Genomic DNA, 19,442 nt, shown 5'->3' with positions numbered 1-19,442 from the left:
AAACCTTCAATATATGCACACTTCTCACTATCTAGATGTAAACCAATATCAATCCTACATGCAAACCAGGTTGTTAGCAATAGGTTACGGTTGCAGAAATCTCGGTCTACTATTCCCAGCAGCCCCTACCCATCATGGTCAAGAACATATGATCATGAGAGTTGTATCTAAAACTATCTGGAAGGCCAAAGGTTCTCTACCCCATCCTACCTACAGTAATACATTGATTTGGATTCCTGCATTGAGGAGAAGGTTGGATTCCAATGGCCTTATAGGCCCCCTCCATCTTCATTATTCTATGGTACTATGATCTTGTGTTCACCCATGTACCACGAAGCCAAGAAACTGAATGCAAAGACTGATAGCTTAACAGACATTCAGGGTGACTCCTGTTGAGAATGGCTGGCTAACATATCCGATGGCGTTTTGCTACAAGATACTTGCCGTCCACACACGATGGTCTGTTCCGCGTTGTCCCAGCCACTTTCCCAGGTAGACAGGAGCATTTTACTGTTTGTGATCTCTCCTCAATCCGATTCTTATTACAACATCTATGCGCTGCTATAACTTCACACGTTCCTCCTTCTGAAAACAAAGGAAAAACAAAAAAAAAGATGCAATGATTAGGAAATCTTCTCTGGACAATAAAAAAAAAAAATAAACCAAGAGAAGAAACAAACATGGTACAGTACTTCACACCTTTAGTACAGAAGAAAGTGCTTCCAACATGTGATGTGTTTCTTTTTTTCAACACAATTGTGCTATTTATTATTCACACCATTCATTGGTGACTTTTACATCCTGTTTTTCATCCAGGGAGCTGGAAGTCAAGCTTGTAGTCCACCATGTGTCCCGGCTTTTAGCACACACTACTTCTTCACTACTTATCTCCACAACAGTCCTGTGCAATAGGCCAATTTCGGAGGCAGAGATAGAGAGACAAGTCATCCCATGACAGTGATTCATTAGGGACTAGAATGTGGGCCTGCCAGGCCCCGATCATGGCCCCACACTGGCTCTCGTGGTGTGTTTATCTAGAACACCAGAATCAAGGGAGGCCACCAACAGCGTGACAATGAGATAAAGAATGCTGCCTTCCTGTCCGTCCTTTGCAGAGGTCAGGTTGTACTGCAGTGGTGCTCATTAGAATGACTTAATGCCACAGCTGCAGAACTAGAAACTGACTAGTCAGCTTTGTAAGACACTCACAGTTCTCCTTCTGTAATATTAGTTATAGTCTCCTGATCATCACCGGTGCCAAAGGCCAAAACCACAATATACTCCTAAAATATCCTTATTCTGTGTATCTAAGACCTTTCTGAACCACACAGTAGGATGAGAAGAATAGGAAGATGAGGCATGTCACCAGGTGAGTGCACTCCCCATAAATGCAGTGAGCCCTAAGTCCAGAATACATTAAAAACATAATGGCTAGATGATTAGAGTTCATATATGCCATCTAACAGGTAGCCGATTAAATACTCTCTCATACAAGTACAGTATTTGCCCATGTCATTGACTTTCAGTAACAATTTTATCTCCAGCACATAAGCAAAAATGCGTAAGTATAAGTGGCCAGTTTCTTCTGCAAGCAGAATGAGTCTATCACGGACAACCTGATTTTTGTTGCACATTTTGTCAAATCATATTTGCATGCATATGCAAAATGTTGAAAAGCTGCATGAGAATTTTGTGTTCAAATTTAGGATTCAAAAAAAGAAAAGAAAAAAGAAAAAAGAAAAAAGAAAAAAAAAAGGGTTGCAGCTCAAACCTGCACCAGTATCAGACTTGCCAGATAAATGTGAGGCCAGGAATCCATCAACTTTCATGCCATGACAGTGGATGTTTAGTTGTGTATAGGTCACATAGCAGAAAAATTGTGAGCAATGGTTTATCTGTCCATCTGTAACACTAATCCCATAAAAGAGCTATCTCGTTACTGTATTCGCAAAGGCTTTCATGGCCGGGATCTAATGGTTGTTGTGGGTTTTTCGGGCTCTTTGGCCGTGTTCTGGAGGTTGTCCTTCCTAACGTTTCGCCAGTCTCTGTGGCCGGCATCTTCAGAGGACAGCAAACTGTGCTCTGGTGTAGCTGGCTTGGGAGCTGAGTCATTGCTATTGTTCAAACACTGCACAGCCATATGGGAGCTATTATAAAATATTTGTGTAATGAGACCTTGCTCTCAGAAGTAACAAATTCTTCTTGGTCTATCCTTAACTTGCACACACTGAGCCAAGCATTTGAACAGACTGACATGATCCACATACACCTGTGCAAGGGCAGTGGGAGAGAAGGGCTGATAGAAGCTACACTCCAACAACATCTGGAGAGACACCATTGTGAACTCCTGGTTGCTGTCATTATAAGGTACAATAGTGGCCAGACTTGGTATAAGACAGTTTCCTACATTTTCTCTGTGGGTGATATTCAAATAAAAAACAATGCACGACACTGTGAGGGGACCTGTGCTAGCTAGTTTGAGAAAAACAGACACAGAGTTCTCCCTCCCTCCCTCCCTCTCTCTCTCTCTCTCTCTCTCTGTGTGTGTGTGTGTATGAGAGAGAGAGAGAAGTTGAACACAAACTATAGAGCAAGAAAAATGTGCACAGTTCAAAACTGATAAATAAACTCTGTAGCATCACTATTAGAGCCATCCTATTTCTTCAGAATTGGTCTCTATCAGTTTACAACTTTACATTTTTGTGTCCAGGTGCATTAAGCAAACAAACAAGCCCAAAATTGGCAGAGAGGCAAGAATAAGCTGCCATTTGAAGGAAACTCTTGGGACTGTGTGGGTAAACACCAAATGTTTGGGGTTTTTGTCTTTTGAAATACATCTACTGGAATCATAGAATCATGAAGTTAGAAGCAGCCTATAAGGCGATCCAGTCCAACCCCCTGCTCAGTGCAGGGGGAAATCTAACATGGCCAGCGCTCTTGGTTTCTGGGAGCTACAGTCAAATACAAGAAAATGTTCTTCTTCTCTTTGTATGACTGTCTGCTGACTGACAGGTAACCAAGACTTAGAGGAGGAACGGGGAATCTCTGGCCCTTCAGATTTAATCATATTCTCAACAATCTCATAGAGTTCCTCGTTAGAGTCTATGGAAGTGATAATCCAAGACATGTGCAGAACCCCAGTCTTCACCCCTAACTTCGAAGCTAAACTACCAGAGAGTTTTTAATGGGTGTGGCAGAGACATTGTATGGCATGTGACCAAGCTATTCAGGGGACCAGACCGGTTTGAGGCACTGTGGAAATTAAACTGCCTTGGGTCCTTTAAAGAAAAAAGGTGAGGTAAAAATATTTTAAACAAACAGGAAAAACAAATTTGTATGAGAACATGTCCCTAATATCAGCTGTTTCTCCCCAACTTCCTGTTTTCATCCTTTCTCCATGTTGAGGCAACATTGTGTTGACACAGTTGTTTTTGCAAATGAACCTAAAGGCCAACTACCCGTTTTAAATGATACATAAAAAGGCTTCCAGCTAAGAGTGACCCCCTTAAAGTTTTGGGGAAAGTCTGATGTAAATTTTAAATATTTAGGTCTTCAGCTTTCAGAAGGAGTACATCAAAACCAGTTGATGCCTGTTAAGGTAAAAGACCTTAGCTCAGGTACTCGTGGGCCTCAGCACTGATGAGCTTGCAGACCGAAGGCAAGATGGACCCCACTGTTAATATTTAATTCCTCTCATCAAGGGAACATTTTCCTGTATGGTGCAGAAACCATCTTTATATGTCCCTGACACAGCTCTTTTCTGACGGAAAAAAAATTCAGAGTGTGGGTTAAAACGCTATCACCGTTATGCCCTATTAGGCCATCCAGATCACTTATTGCAGAAAGGGAACATGAAAAGACTCACATCTCTCAGGAGCTGCCCTTAGATTCTTTCCGAGAATTGTACTCACGCCATGATAATGCCAAGCAGAGCTTGGAAAAGGTACTTTTGGGGGGACTGCAGCGCCTGCATTTTTGAAAGCTGTGGCATTCGTTTGCAGACTCTGAAAGCTGTAGTCTAAAAAAACTCCATTTACGTGTCAGAGCTCTGACTCCCATCTCAGGAACAGAATCCAACCGAGGTGCCAAGTGCAGAAGCTGCTGCAGTGATTTGGATGAAGCTGGCCCATTTGGTCATGTCCCTGCTTGTGCCACTGGGTGACACAATCAGGCACACAGCCCTATGCAACTGGCATCTCTTCAGATTGCAGCAGGATGTTCCACAGTGTCTTCATTCTGCACTGAAAGTTCAGGACATTTCAATGCACTTTTCTCATTGTGCGCATTTGAGCTCTGTGCTTAAATACACCCTAATTTCATTATCAATACCTCTGGGTTTAATATTCTCTGCTTAGTTTTTATTAACAGTGAAGGAATATGATGTTGCATGCCAAAGAATAGCAACATTGACATAGATGAAGGGACAAGATAAAGATTTTATAAATGTACATTCAAGTTTATAGACGGAAAAAAATGATTATTGACTCGTGTAACAGCTTCCAAAGAGTCATTATTGTCTGTGTCATAAATGCATATTTAGGGACTTGTATAAAAATATGCATTATTGACCTCCGAGGCTGTAACCACACTAAAAGTTTAAATCACTGTCACAAAAGACAGGGAAGGTGCCTCTGAACATTTTACGGTCTGCTGAGCCAACACAGCTTCTGGCTGAGTTTGTAAAGCATGTTCCAACCTCTCTTTTGACTTGGGGTGGGGGAGATATTGGTGCTTACCGCAAATTCATCTGAAATATGTTGAGATATTGGTGCTTACTGCAAATTCATCTGAAATACGTTGAAAACTGAAGTTACTTTTATTGAAGCTTTTGCAATCCCTACACAGTGTCCCATTGTTGCTGTAACTGCTGCATTTAAAAGTGAGTGAGAACATTTATTAGAGGTAAATGAATATCTGCTAGGAAGTAACTATAGTTTACCTCTAGCATTATGTGAGTACAGACGGCAATTATTTTGAAGTAATTTCTCAAAGTAATATACTAAAGAAGTGTAAGCATATTCCCTGATTTAATTCTCTCTCTTCCCCCGTATACATTAAAGATGAGAAGTCTATATTATTGAGGAGACTTTTACAATTTTAATACTATGAATTTGCTCTGTTTTGAGGTACAGTTATCACTAGTCATAGAACTGGAAGGGATTTCTAAGTCTGTCTAGTCGGCCTGATCCAGGGATCCTCTCCTCCACATCTCTAATATTTAGCTATCCACTCCATGCTTAAGAATCTTGAATGAAGGAGAATCATGTGGAGAGTGCAAGAAAACTGCAACAGCCTGGAGGAAAGCAATTTTTTATAAGTTTTTAAAAATCTAAATTTAGCTAAATTGGGTGGATTAATAAGGGTATCCTGCTGGAACAGGAATCAGCACAAGAAACAAAGAAATTGTTACTATTTGAAGTAATAGGGCTAATATGAAGGCCCTAACCATGTTATGCTCTAAATCTCTCCCTATTTCATGTTCTCCATATTCATGTCAATTCATATTTTTCCATATTCCTGGAACACTAACTAGCCAGTATTGGATGTTAAAAAAGATAATGAGGACCCCCTTTTTTGGGAATACCCTCTCCTTTCTAGTCTGTGTAATACCTGGTTGTGCATAACTTAACCAGATGAGTGCTTATAAATGGCAATGGGATACATGGTGAGAGCTTTAAAGATTGGACAGATTGCCTGAAAAACAAATAAGAGGGTGCTGGAACAAAGGTAGCCCAAGTTCTCTCTAGAAGCACAAATGCCAAATATGATACTTTGGACATATCATGAGAAAACTTGTTTGAAGAGACAATGCTAGGAGACGTTGACAGCAGAAGAAAAAGAAGAATGATCATGATCCAGATTGGCTAGATAAAAGAAAGCATAAACTTTAGTTAGCAAGACTTGAGCAGGCCAATTAATTTTTGTTTGTTTCTTTCTGGAAGAAGCACCCAGTGTAGATTTAACAAATATATCAGATAGTGTTTGCCCAATAACGGATAACATCAAGAGCATTTGGAGCAGCTAATATTAAATATTTTATGGCATCTGTTGAGGGCCATAGAGTACATTGACATAGGCTGAGTTGGCAGAACCAAAGTCCATACCTATTAAGTGACTTTCATATCTCTGAGACCAGGGGCTGGACATTCCTCTCTGTGTATGTGTGTGAGTTGGAAGTTATTGATTCATAGGATCACCATGAGTCAAAAATGACTTGGAGGCACATAACAAAAACAAATGAGAAATCAGAATAACCTTGCTGGATGAGAGTAAAGGTCCAGCATTAAGTTTTTAGGTCTACCAACAAGATGACAAGTGCCCGTGTAGAGATTACATAAAAGTAGAACTGTGGTGGCTATTCCTTGATATTTGGCATCAGCAAATTTTTCTGATGTGTATCCTAGTGTGCACTGTAGCAGTTCGCAAATTCAGGGAGTCCCTCTCTAGTCTCTCAGCCACACTACCCTATTTATCCTAGAGTGGGTGAACCCAAGATAGTCAGTCATGGTGATGGCTATGGAACCTTCCAGTCTACCTAGACTTGGCAATGCTTCCAGGGAGTCCATAAACCCACAAGTTGAGGAACTCAGAATCAATACATCCACCTTGCAAGGTAGAGTTTCCACTGCACCACAAAAATACCGAAAATACCAGTAGCTGGTCAATGCAAGACCTGGTTTAAGTGTCAGAAGCTTTCTAAGCCCAAAACCTAGACAGCTAATTGGAGGGATCTTTATATTTTATTAAGATAAGATAAAAAGACAAAAAGCAAAATGTTTCAAAAAGTTCAAAAAAGATTTCAAAGAGCAGTTGAAGTAAAATACAATACAATTTGAGATAAACCTTTGACACTCAAAAGAATACACCAGAAAAAAACAAACAAAGCTGAACCAATCTACCTAATACATATTAGTGCAGAGTTAGCATAATTCTGAAGCCTATTTCCAGGCATGGCAAGACAACAACTGAGCATAGTATCTTCTCAGAGGTAAGCTAAGTCAACTAAATTCTGAACCCCTTTTTGTACATTAAATGTTCCATTCCTGACCCTTCCAGATGGTTTGCCAATCAGGCTTCAAGTTTCCTCAGATGTTCACAAAGACAAGAGCTCTTTCTTCCCTCTCCCTTCACACAGCTGAAAATTTCTTCTAATTAGTGCAGTACCAGGGAAGAAGCTGACTTGGCTTTGAAAGCAAAAGCAAAGCGTGCTGCTTATATACCGCCCCATAGTGCTTAAAGCCCTCTCTGGGCAGTTTACAAGTTAATTATGCAGGCTACACATTCCCCCCCCCCCCGTGAGCTACGTACTCATTTTACCTACCTCGGAAGGATAGAAGGCTGAGTCAACCTTGCTACCTGGGATTGAACCCCAGATGGTGAGCACAGTTTTGGCTACAGGACAGTAATTTAACCACGGTGCCACGAGGCTCTTCTCTTCTCTTTTCCCTTTTGAGACAGGCTGCAGCTGTTACTGGGCAGGCACTGATCTCTACTATCTCAGCCAGCCTTCACAAACAAAAAACACCTGAATTTTCTAGCTGGATTCTATGTTCCCCCAGTTTTTCCATTTCTTCACATGCGCCTACATGGGTGTTTGCACACAAACACGCACATGCATGCAGTGATTAATGTTCTTGCAGCAGAGACAAGCTAATGGGAGAAAGAGAAATGAGGGGCTGAGGAGAATGATGTGAAAAAAGTCCATCACTGTGAAACAACATTACTGGTATGTTCTTGGATCTTGCCAGGAATCAATGTAAAACTGGCAACTTTGTCCCTAGGAAACGTTCCCAGCATTTCTTGGTGCATCCGTCATCTATCCTCATACATGACTAGAGGCAACGATATTCCTTTTCACACACATACATTTTTTGTTTACTTAAACAGGCCAATATGAACAATTTCACCCAATGAAAACTGCTCCCTGCTTCTATGACCACTTCAATGCTGTCCTTTGGAAGTAATTTGAGTGTGAAGTCCTCCTTTCCCTCACTTTATGTGCATTCCAAATATTTAACCAGTTTTTTTTTTTAAAAAAGTTTATTTTTACACCCAGGAGTTTGGTACCGAAGGAAGGGCCATTTCCTCACAATGATTTCATTTTAATTGAAGGCAGAACAGAGCACCTGAAAATGATGAAAATTATGTCTCTCTTGCAAAGCCACACTGCTGAGTGAAATATTTTGCCCCTCAACGAGAACCTTTTGCGAGCAGCTGTGATATAAAATATCTAATCAGCAAAAGTTTCGGCACGCATGCCTAGCAGAAGCCAAAAGCCATTTCCCAGTCATATTCATTTTTTTATGTCTCTATCTCATGCTGAAAGGTAATAATGAAAGCATATTTTGTATTTCAGAGTTATAACATACCTAGTACCGTAACAGAGCCAAATCTTAACAGTAAACAAACTTAACAAAAAAAAGCAAGTACCGATTTGAGCGATACATGGTGGAAATCATTACTTATGACTCAGGTTAAAGAAACGAATAAGCTCCATATTTTTTTTTACACTGATGACAATTTAATAGTATTTGATTCTGCTGAGTTACACAGAGCCTCCTGCAGCAACGAGAGGAGCTGTTTATCAAAATGATAAACAAGTTTTCATTTTCTTTCCTTGGCTGCTTGAATATGATCAGAAATCTAAGGCCATCAAGAATTCACTTATTCTGGCCACTAGGCAGACATTAAGCTATTTGGGACCATCTGTGCTTGAAAAGTGTTCTACTTAATGGACCTTCCCGGGGCAGGTCAGGTGCAATGAATGCATGTGTGTCAGAGTGAATGAGTTTGAAGCTGCAGCCAGTTGAAGATTCTTGGAATCATAGGCCAAGGCCCAATGGATGCAACTAATAAATTAAGTTTGGCTTCTGGATGCTTGTGACTCTAATTATGACCCTCACTTACATTTGCCCCACATAACTCATTTATACAATCTGATATTCTAATTTATTTATTGAAAATATTACTAGGCTGTGCAGGAAGGAAGCTCTTCCAAGGTGGTTTACATGATTAAATCTCACAAGACATCAAAAATTAATAAAGTAATTAAAATCCAGCAGTATTAACAAATATCCAGCCCTGATACTACTAACTGGAAAACTGGAAGAAAAAGAAGAAGCTTTTTTACAAAAAGTAATCAGGCACAGAGAAGAACAGAATAAAGTAAAATAAAATAAAAATGGAGGGACCTTTTAAGAATGCTCCACCCTCAAAGGCTAAAGGATCCTTAGGGGTTTGGGGAGGCTGTGGTGGACGGTGCACCTGCAAATGATTTTGATTCTGTCGATGCCCTGCAAAGTGAGACCTGAATCAAACCTGAACTCTTAGAAGTTATTGTTTTGACTACAAGTGCCAGAATTCTTGAGCCGCCATGGCCAATATCAGTGCTAGCTGGCTGGCTGGCTGGCTTATGGGTTCTGGGAGTTGTAGATCACAAATATAAGCTTTCCATACTCTGATTCGAATACATGGCATTCGGGCTCACAAAAACCTTATAACACTACACAAGGTCACCCCTTGTAGGAATTCCTTTTCAATCCCTGTTTGAATGATGCATCAGTCGAAATACACAGGGCATTTTGCACATTATGGCAGTCACATGTTGCATAAGCCTCACAGGAACGTGTGAGCTGATACACTCAGAGCCTCCATGCAATCCTGGCTGGGTTTTGGGTTTTGTTGTTGCTGTTTTGTTTTGTTTTTTTTTAGCCTGCCAGTGGCGCCTAATGGGTTGTGCAATGAACAAGAAGATGTTGCTTCTGTTACTTGCCTTCAAGTCACTTCCAGCATCTGGTGATTCTATGAATTACTGTCCAACAAAAGTCCTATCATTAGGAGCCTTCTCATGTCTTCCAACTTGGACCACAGCTTCCTTTGAGTTGATCCATCTCTATTAGTTCTCCTTTTCCTGATGCCTTCCACTTACCCCAGCACGATCATCTTTCCCCCTGTTTTGTCTTTTCATAATGAAGCAGCTACAGGTAAAAGGTAAAGGTTCCCCTTGACATTTTAGTCAGTTGTGTTTGACTCTAGGGGGCGGTGCTCATCCCCGTTTCCAAGCCATAGAGCCAGCATTTGTTTGAAGACAGTTTTCGTTGTCATGTGGCCAGCATGGCTATACATGGAACGCCATTACCTTCCCACCGAGGTGGTACCTATTTATCTACTTGCATTTACATGCTTTCGAACTGCTAGGTTGGCAAGGAGCTGGGACAAAGCGATGGGAGCTCACTCCGTCACATGGATTCGATCTTACGACTGCTGGTCTTCTAACCCTGCAGCACACAAAGGTTTCTGCAGTTTAGCCTGCAGCGCCACCACCTCACCCTAAAATGAGGGGGCAGTGGTGGCCCTCAGTATGCGTGATTTGTCTATGAAGTGGTTGACTACATCCCCATAAGGTGTTTATATGTGGCTACCTTAATATAGATCTGGAATAGATGGATTCAGAAAGGGTTTTCCTTCCACATAGGAGATATTTAACAAGCAACTTGTTTTGGAAAGAACCTCAAATGGGTTGGAGGGTCTGGCTGCAGAGTCAGAGTTTGGGACTTTGAATTCCCACTGTGCTCTCCCACAGAGAGAAAGGTCAACTGAGATCATCCAGAGAGTATGACAGGAATTACTATTTCCTGTCACTTGTGCAGCCTTGGTCATGCTACACAGAATGCTGCCAGAATACTTGATACTATGGTTGTGAATCTACAGTGGGGTCTCTACTTAAGAACTTAATCCGTATTGGAAGGTGGTTCTCAAGTTGAAAAGTTCTTATGTTGAATCTGCATTTCCCATAGGAATGCATTGAAAACCATTTAATCCGTATCTGCTCTTTTCCGTCCATAGAAACTACAGTGGAACCTCTACTTAAGAACTTAATCGGTTTTGGAATGGTGTTCTTAAGTTGAAACGTTCTTAAGTTGAAGCAAAATTTCCCATAGGAATGGACTGAAAACCAATTAATCCGTTCTGGCTGTTTTTTTGTTATGTAGAGGTGCGTTCGTACATTGAAGCATTAGTTCCCATAGGAACTAATGCAAAGCTGGTTAATATGTACTCTACCACTAGGGGGAGAATTTTTTTAAAACCTAAGATGACCTAAGGTTAAAAAAAGAGCAGGAAAGGTTTCCTGTTCTTATCTTGGATTTCTGTTCTCAAGTAGAAGCAAAATTTAGCAAATGGAGCTGTTCTTAAGTTGGATTGTTCTTAAGTAGGGACGTTCTTAAGTAGAGACCCCACTGTAGATATTTTTCAGTCTTTTGTCTTTCTGTGAGATTTTCTGTCTTTGATTTTACTTCTCTTTCTCAAAATTTCTTGGGTAGCAAAATATCTTCAGCTATTTCCTGTGAGAGCTTGTGTATAATTCTTTTGGGTTCTGCACAGGATCCTTCTCCACAGGATTCCTTGTCAGGATTTCATAGATAAATCGTAGCCAGTGCTTCCTGGATAAACTTGAATTTGACTATCTTGCAATGCCTGCACCTGAAGTATTATCTGCCACAGGATTTTTGTATCCTTTTGCTGTTGTTGTTGTCAATTTCAAGTTCTTATATGGTCAGTTTCAAATGATTTTTTTCCCCTGAAAGTGACCAAAAAAGAAGCCTGAAAATTGACAAGAGTAGCAAAGAGAAGACACAAAGGCTGTCAAATAATCTCAGGAAATTACGGAAAAGAGAAAAATGAAATAATTTTTGTAAAACTGTGCACATTCCCCCTGCTGTTGCTCCAGGAAGTCTTGTCATCTTCACTTGAAGGGTGAAATATCAAAAATTGCCAAGACTGAAAAAAAAAAATACTGGAACATTCATTATATTCCTATCTTATATCTAGAAAAGCCTAGGAGGGCTGTTTTAATCTGGGGGCAGCCACAGGAAAAAAACTTCTTCCAAGTCCTCATTAAATGTGATTGATGTTTGAATAGACATGTTTATTTTAAAGAATGAGAAGGTAATTTGCTGTATACTTGCAAAATGAGGTTCCAACCTTCTGAATCAGTACTCCTCACCCATTTTAATTCCATAAATACATCATAATCTGTGACTTGTACATCAAGCTGCAAAGTATAGTAACTGCCAGCTAACTTGCACACTAAATTAGGGCTAAACAGATTTACATTATGAATTTCCTCACAGTATTGTATTGATTACCAAAACCTTCATCCAAGGAGAAATCTTGAGTTCTATCTTTTTATTCTTCTAAACCAGTTAAAGAAATCAGACTTCAGCTATGTCACAATCATCCACCTCATTAGGTGGAAAGGTGTTATTTTCACTAGTACTGTAGCTGAAGGTGTATTAAGAGTTCATAAAACATCACTGACAGCTCCACAAAAGATTAGCATGCTTCAGACTCCGTCCGTCTGTTCAAACAGCATAACAGCAACATAGGCAGCACTTTATCATATTAAAGACATGCTCAGCCTATGCTCACCGGAGGTAATAGGCAATAATACAATTTTACAGATATCTGCTGATCTTGTGTTCTTTGTTGAACATGACAGAGCATGACAATGCCAAGGCAAGTATTTTAACAATATTCAAAGCCATCATGAAGTCATGCATTTAATTAACAATGTGCTCCTGTTTTCTTACTCTGTGCGTACATTTTTCTGCCATGGATTTGGGCAAATGAGAGGTAGATGTATATTCTAATCTTGGATAAAGTAAGACGTGCAGTCCCAGAACAAGGGACAGCTAAACCATATCTGAATGCTTGATACTGGGGGAATCTTGGCAAGAGTTACTATAAGGCAGAGATGACTTGATGACACACAATTGTAATAGTCAAATAGGGAGAATTTGCACAATGCAATTAGCCAGACCCCCCTACCAGTTCAGTTAAATGAGCCAGGACACTTCACTCTGCCCATGGTTTATGACAGTGGTTCCCAAACATTTTGGACTGACTGACTGACTGACTGACTGACTGACTGACTGACTGACTGACTGACTGACTTATTATTTATTTATTTATTTATTTATTTATTTATTTATTTATTTATTTATTTATTTATTTATTTATTTATTTATTTATATGCTGCCCATTTAGACATAGTCTACTCTGGGTGGCTCACAAAACACAGATTAAAAACAATTTTTATATAATGACAATTTGCAACATTTACTGACCACTGGCCATGGCCCCCTTTGCTTGGAAAGGCCATCAGGGGGTCTCTTGGCCACCAGGGGCAGGATCTTGACACCCCTTCCCAGCCAAACCATCACCCCTTCCCCTGAATATCCCTGACAGCCGACCTCCTTCCAGGTCCTGACATAGGAAATTCATGAGGCCACATGGCAAGCGCCTCCACTGGGTCCCATAGATATGGGACAAGGAAAGGCAGACACATAGCCTTCACTTCTGATTTCTGTTTGACATAGAACTATGAATAGATCCTCTAAAGCAGTGGCCCCCAACCTTGGGCCTCCAGATGTTCTTGGACTGCAACTCCCAGAAGCCTTCACTACCAGCTCTGCTGGCCAGGAATTATGGGAGTTGAAGTCCAGGAACATCTGGAGGCCCAAGGTTGGGGACCACTGCTCTAAAGCCTTTATAACTCTATGTTCCATCCTTTTTCCCATGGCACAGTGCAGTTTGGGAACCTCTGGTTTATGATGCTGTTTGACATTGAGAACGGGGAAGGATTCCTTATCTGGTTTGTTCCTTCCCTCCAAACCTGCTGGGCAGGTGGAGCCAGAGTTTATTTTTAAGCACATTTCCCCCTCCGTGGAGTATAAGAAAGTAAACTAACAACAATGATAGGTATTTACTGCCATAGATGCCTCCTGTCATTTAACTAGACAGATCAGTGTATTGTGATTTTTGTCACTTCTGTAGCGATTGCTGGGTTTTTGGTGGTGATGGTGGTGGTTTTTCCTTTTTCTTTTTTTAAAAGTAATCCAGGGTTAATATTTGACTTTATTCTCTGGCGTGTTGTGGGGGGGGCGCAATCAGCCAGAGATGGGAAGCTCCCCTTTGTCAAAAGATTGAATCAACTAAACATGGAACACATTTTTTTCATACCCTCTGCCTTCTCTGATGCCTTTAAAAAACAGATGAAAATATTTAATCATCCATTCATTTCCAGCATATATATATTGATTGCCCCCCCCCAACATGCCAGATATATACTGGCTTTAAAAGCTCACCTGTTGCAGTTCACAGAAACAAACTAAAGTATTTGGAAAAATAAAATAAAACTAAAGCCATCTCCTTAACAATAAATGTAAAAACAATGTTCATTGAATGTATATTTTTAAATGTTTCTCTGTCACCTTACATCTGAAGATCTGAGGTGCAATAAATAAAAAGTTTAAAATGAGCATGCTATTAGAATCTATCATGGGTCGCTCCCACCTATTTCTTTCCCACTTCACCAATACAGGAGGAACCAACACTTCAAAAATCAGCTCAACGCATATGTTAGAAGCAGATTAAAACATGAAGATTTTTAATGTTTATCTAAATACTAACAATAACGGTGCCAACATGTGTCCTTTCAAGGGAAATGCCACAAATATGGGATCACCACTAGCTGTACTTTGTTTCTAAATTCTGCTAATCTCATATATTTTATCAGCATATCTGTTGGCTCTGAAGCCAGCCTTAAATCCCAGGAGGTTTTGTATGGGTGTTGGTTGTCCTTCAAATAAATCAGCCCAAGTTATTTAGAACATGTTATTTACCTGGACATTTGGTGTGATCCAAAGGGATTGACTTCCTGTTCTTAATTTGTTGGCAAGCTTTTTGTGAGCTCTCGGTTGTATATTGTAATTTTTTTAAAAAAAAAATGACACAAATCTCTTAAAAATCTGGTTGTTGATAGGTGGGGCTGTAAATATTTTCGAGATAAATGAACAAAAGCTTCTGGGCCCAGAAAGCAGCTCATAGATTAGGTAGTAATAAAAAACCCATCATTTAAACCCTCAACCCTAGTCATAACATTTAATCCAGTTTACACATAACATGCCTTATAATGACAACAGAGATGAAACCGCAACTAAGCATTGGTAGCACATAAAAACCTCTTCTTAATTTACATCATCTTGTGTGAGGAACATAATTCACTCCAGATAACCTAATATATAATTTGTGATTATTATTTTGTTGTTGTTGTTAGCACAATTGTGTGTGCTGCTCGTTGTGTGAGGAAATGATATGTCTCAACTGCAGAGAAATTCTGCACAATGCTGCTGTTTCAATGTCTCTTGATATGGGTCATTAGCTTTAACAATAGAAGATTATTTTCTCCATCATAAACTCAGAGTTGTTAGATAGGTGGTCTCTTCTATAATGATAAAACTGTTTGACTATACTACAATGCAATAGTCTTTTAAAGAAATCCAAGGATAAACCTTTATGGGGAGAATGGACAGAGGGTATAATAAATTGAAAACAAAAACAAACTGATGTGAGGAATGACCAAATAAACTCAACATTTGCTCACTGCGTAAAAACAACAACTTCCTTCTAGCATTTGTTCAATTCTTTAAAAACCCTCCACTTTATGAATATGGGATATTGTGCTTTCTGTATTCACGATTCAAAATGCCGGGAAATGGCTCAGTATTACTGTACAGCATCATGCCCATGTTGCAGCAGGAAAAAGGATGGCAAGATTTAAATAGCAAAGGGCAGCCTGAATGTTGACAACATCAATGGCAGCAGTCAAGATGCCCTACAGGATACCTTCTTGTGCTCACTACCATTCAAAAAGTGACACAATGGAAGGGAAAATCCCAGAAGTGGACTCATTTCTTTCATCAGTTAACCACTTCTCACCCAAACACACTGCAATTGTCAGGGCTGTTTTGCAAAAAGCATGAATCTTGACCGCTGTCACTTTCTTCTTTCACGAAAACTCATTTCAAGTCATTGTTGCTTTCTACCAGTAAGGTGGGTATCATCTGCATGTCTTGAATTGGTGTTTCTTCCACCAATTTTCACTCCTCCTTCATCTGAATCTAGTCTGGCTTCTATATGATATGTTTTGCAGAAAGACTGAACAGACAAGGAGATGAAATGCACTCTTGTCTGACACCTTTGCCTGTACGAAACCATTCTGCCTGTCCATATTCCATAGTAATGGGAGCTTCTTGTCTACAATACAAGTTTAAATAGCAATAGACAAGGCATTCACATAGCAGCACTTAAATCTATACGTAGTTTAAAAAGCATGCAAGTCAAAATCTCTCCATTGCCTTGGTCGAAGTATGGCAGTTCCTGCATTGGCTTCAGCAAAAGGACAGAATAACATAGGATTTTTTGCATTAATGAAGCTAGAGATGGAATTTAGCTGAAACTTAGGTAAAAATGTGTCAGTTAAAACCAGACTGCCAGAATTACCTTGCTTGCTGTTTCTGTTTATTGTTAACCAGTTTTCAAACTAACTTGAATGGCGTTAACTCTCTCTGTGTGTTTCGTTTCCAAGCCTTGACTTCTTTTTTATATACATCAAGGCATTATATGTAGGTAAGCGGGAGGCAATGTTCTCCTTAAGCTGTGTGTCTGTGTAGCGCTATATTGGTGTATATATATATTGATTCCATATCACGGCCAGACTTCTGTTTGTGCGGGGTGGGGCTTCCGCTCAGTGCTGGTGGAAAATTAGAAGGAATGTTGGTGGGAGGCTAAAAAGATCGAAATGGTAGAGTTTTGCTACAGTGGCCATGCTGAAATTGTTCTATGAGTGGGTTTTTAAAATGAATTGTTGTGCCTTACTGCTTTGAATATATTTTTAGTGTTGCTACTGTTTACTGTCTTTTAGTGTGGTATTTGCTTGAACCTTTTTAGTATTCATATACTTATTCTTTTTCACTTTAAATGCTGTTTTTTAATTATGTAAGCTACCTTGTGTCCTTCTTAAAGAAGAAAGTGGGGTTAAAATATTATAAATAATAAATAAATAAATACCTTAGTTTGATAGAATCAACCAAACTAAACTATGTAAGGCCAAACCAAACTAAGAGGCTAGTAACTTTTGCATCTTTGCTCTTGTGCGATCTGTTCTTGATATTCTGTTAAAATTCATGAGATTCATTCTTGCTTTCTCTTTTCTTCCTCTCCTCACTACTTTTTTGGACCAACCTCTTCTTTTTAAAGTCTTGGAATCTTTCTTTGATTTATTTCTGAGATACAATCTGCAAGTTACGAATAAGGTCCCATGCAAACTTCTCATGGGATTTATTTGCAAAATTCTCCAGTTTGTTTTAAATGTCAATTTTCTCATCCCTGTGTACAGAAATGCATATTGTCACTGCCAAATCTGCCCATAGCTTACATAGTCTTTAGAATTCTAGGATGTAATCCATATAATCTTTTGGTTGATAAAAAAAAAAACAAAGTCATTGTTAAACCATTGGAGGATCAAAGCCTCACAACTTTAATTCTTCACATATTAAAAACAAACAAGGAATGACAATTGAAAAGAGGAGTTTGTTAATATCTAGACTGAAGAAGCTCCTTTATTTAGGTTTCTAATGATGACTCAAACGCAAAGCAAAACAAAACAAGAATCCTAAGGGCAGTGCCTTCTTTTGCACAGAGAACCACAATAATATTATATGCAGATTATGTTTTGATTAGATTGCCAAGAGATATAGGCAGCTTGTGATAAGATTATTCTGCAAAGCAATTAGTCCATGAAAGTCTTTGAGTCACTTACAGCAAGACTAACAAGGATTCAGGGAATACTTTCACTCACAGCTTTAGACTTGTAGAAAGATTTAAAAATAATAATAATATAAAGCAGTCAAGATATGACCAGTAAATGTAACACTGCCCATAAAGAATGTACAGCAACAGTGAGGCCATGATTTTAGAGATAACTGAAGACAGACTGATATATGAAGTTACTACCAGTGCACAAGTTAACATTAATCATCAGAAGGATGTTAATAAATACAGTGACAAAAGGGGATTTGGCGTCAGAACCGAAAGTCCTTAGTGAATGCATCAAAGAGCGATAAGAGGACTGAATCAATAGGCCATTTTGTTAAACAAGATGGGATGGGTTGGTAGTCTTGTTTGCAACTTAATCACATTCTAGGATTATATTTCTCACATTTAAAATCCTAATAAGACCATAACCAATAACAGAAGTTTTTTTTATAAACATTTTATTAGTTTTTCAACCTATCTACATTAGTTTGTGCTTGTCAAACATCGTGTTACATATTTGCTTACAGTTATTTGTTTTTTACATCTCAGTATCTTCCCAATTATCCCCCAGATTCCAAACATCTTTCAAACATTCAAACCATTCATATACATATTTTGATATATAGTATGGCTATTATCATAACACTACTTTCCTAATATACAATATTCTCAGGTCTTCTAATAACATTCTTATTAAAGGTAGTTCCAGGTCCATACTCCAGCTTTATATCTAGTTTAGTTTACCTAAAATGAAAGACCACCATATTGCATCTTTATCCTGATTAGGGCTCCCTTATTTCAATTTAATTCTACTTTTTAATATAAAGAATACAGTATACCCTTTTACAATTATCGATGTTAAATATATACATGTTTTCCAGCATTAAAGGGACCCTTCTCATTTTTTCCCTTTCATCTTTCTAAGTAATTCCCTCTCTCATTTCCCTATTTTCATTTTGTGTTCTTGTATCTCTAAGCATTCTGCCATCTTTCATGCCCTCTGAACCTATTTTGTGCATCTGGTTTATGTCCACTAACTCTTTAAGCACTTGGTCTATTTTCTATGGGTTTTCCAGGCTTTTTTTTTTTGGTTAATTTTAATGTTTTTGTCCCCTTGTCTTCCCTTAGTACTCTCCTCTGGTCCAAAGTTGAGGTTTCTTTTAGGTTAGTTTCCTCCGGCTCCTCTTTGGATTGGTCTACATCATCTGGCACATTTCCTTCTTCGTTATTCCCAACTGCTTGTTGACTATAATTTTCCCGATGTTGATTGAATAATTTTGCCTCTTGATAGTGGGATGTCACTATCTCTAGTATTGTCTGAAGAGCAGATTTTGTTTCCTCCCAAAATTGTCCTTGTGCCATTCTGTTCCAGATACCCACCAGCTTAAGCCAAGGTTCAAGGTCCCCAAGTCTCACAGTCCAATTCAATGTAGAATGCAGTAGTTGTATCCGCGGCCAGATGGCCTAATTTCCACGGGTTTATGCCAGCTAGTCAGTTTGGCTAAGTAGGCCTGGACCAAAATTCAGAAGCGCCAAGCCTTACAGTTCAATTCTGTGTTTGTAGCCATGTCCTGGTAGCCTAATTTCCACATTCTGCATCGATAAAAACTAAAATTCCAAGTCTCTGGAGATAGTTCCAAAAGGTTTACTTTGGGCCAAGGTGCAGTTTAAAGAAAAAACCACTTTAGGGTTAATTTTATCCAGCCGAGCATAAAAAAATCAAAGGGAGATGAACAGGAATGTTCAAGGTCAGTGTTTCTAGGCGTTACGCCAAAAGAGTTCAG

General features: G+C 39.2%; 1 protein-coding gene across 2 annotated transcripts in view; it reads right to left on the bottom strand.

Moving 5' to 3' along the window:
- The window catches only part of TAFA1 (TAFA chemokine like family member 1), a 469,070-nt gene that overhangs the window by 58,906 nt on the left and 390,722 nt on the right, over positions 1-19,442 (bottom strand). For both annotated transcript variants that reach the window (XM_020801676.3, XM_078385106.1), the window contains exon 3: positions 445-585. In XM_020801676.3, coding sequence (XP_020657335.1) covers positions 445-585 — 141 coding nt within the window. The remainder of the gene's footprint in view (positions 1-444; positions 586-19,442) is intronic.

Source organism: Pogona vitticeps, chromosome 2, assembly GCF_051106095.1.
Source record: "Pogona vitticeps strain Pit_001003342236 chromosome 2, PviZW2.1, whole genome shotgun sequence".
Classification (NCBI taxonomy): Eukaryota; Metazoa; Chordata; class Lepidosauria; order Squamata; family Agamidae; genus Pogona; species Pogona vitticeps.
The sequence above is the reverse complement of the archived record's forward strand: the minus strand, read 5'-3'. Positions and strand labels throughout refer to the sequence as shown.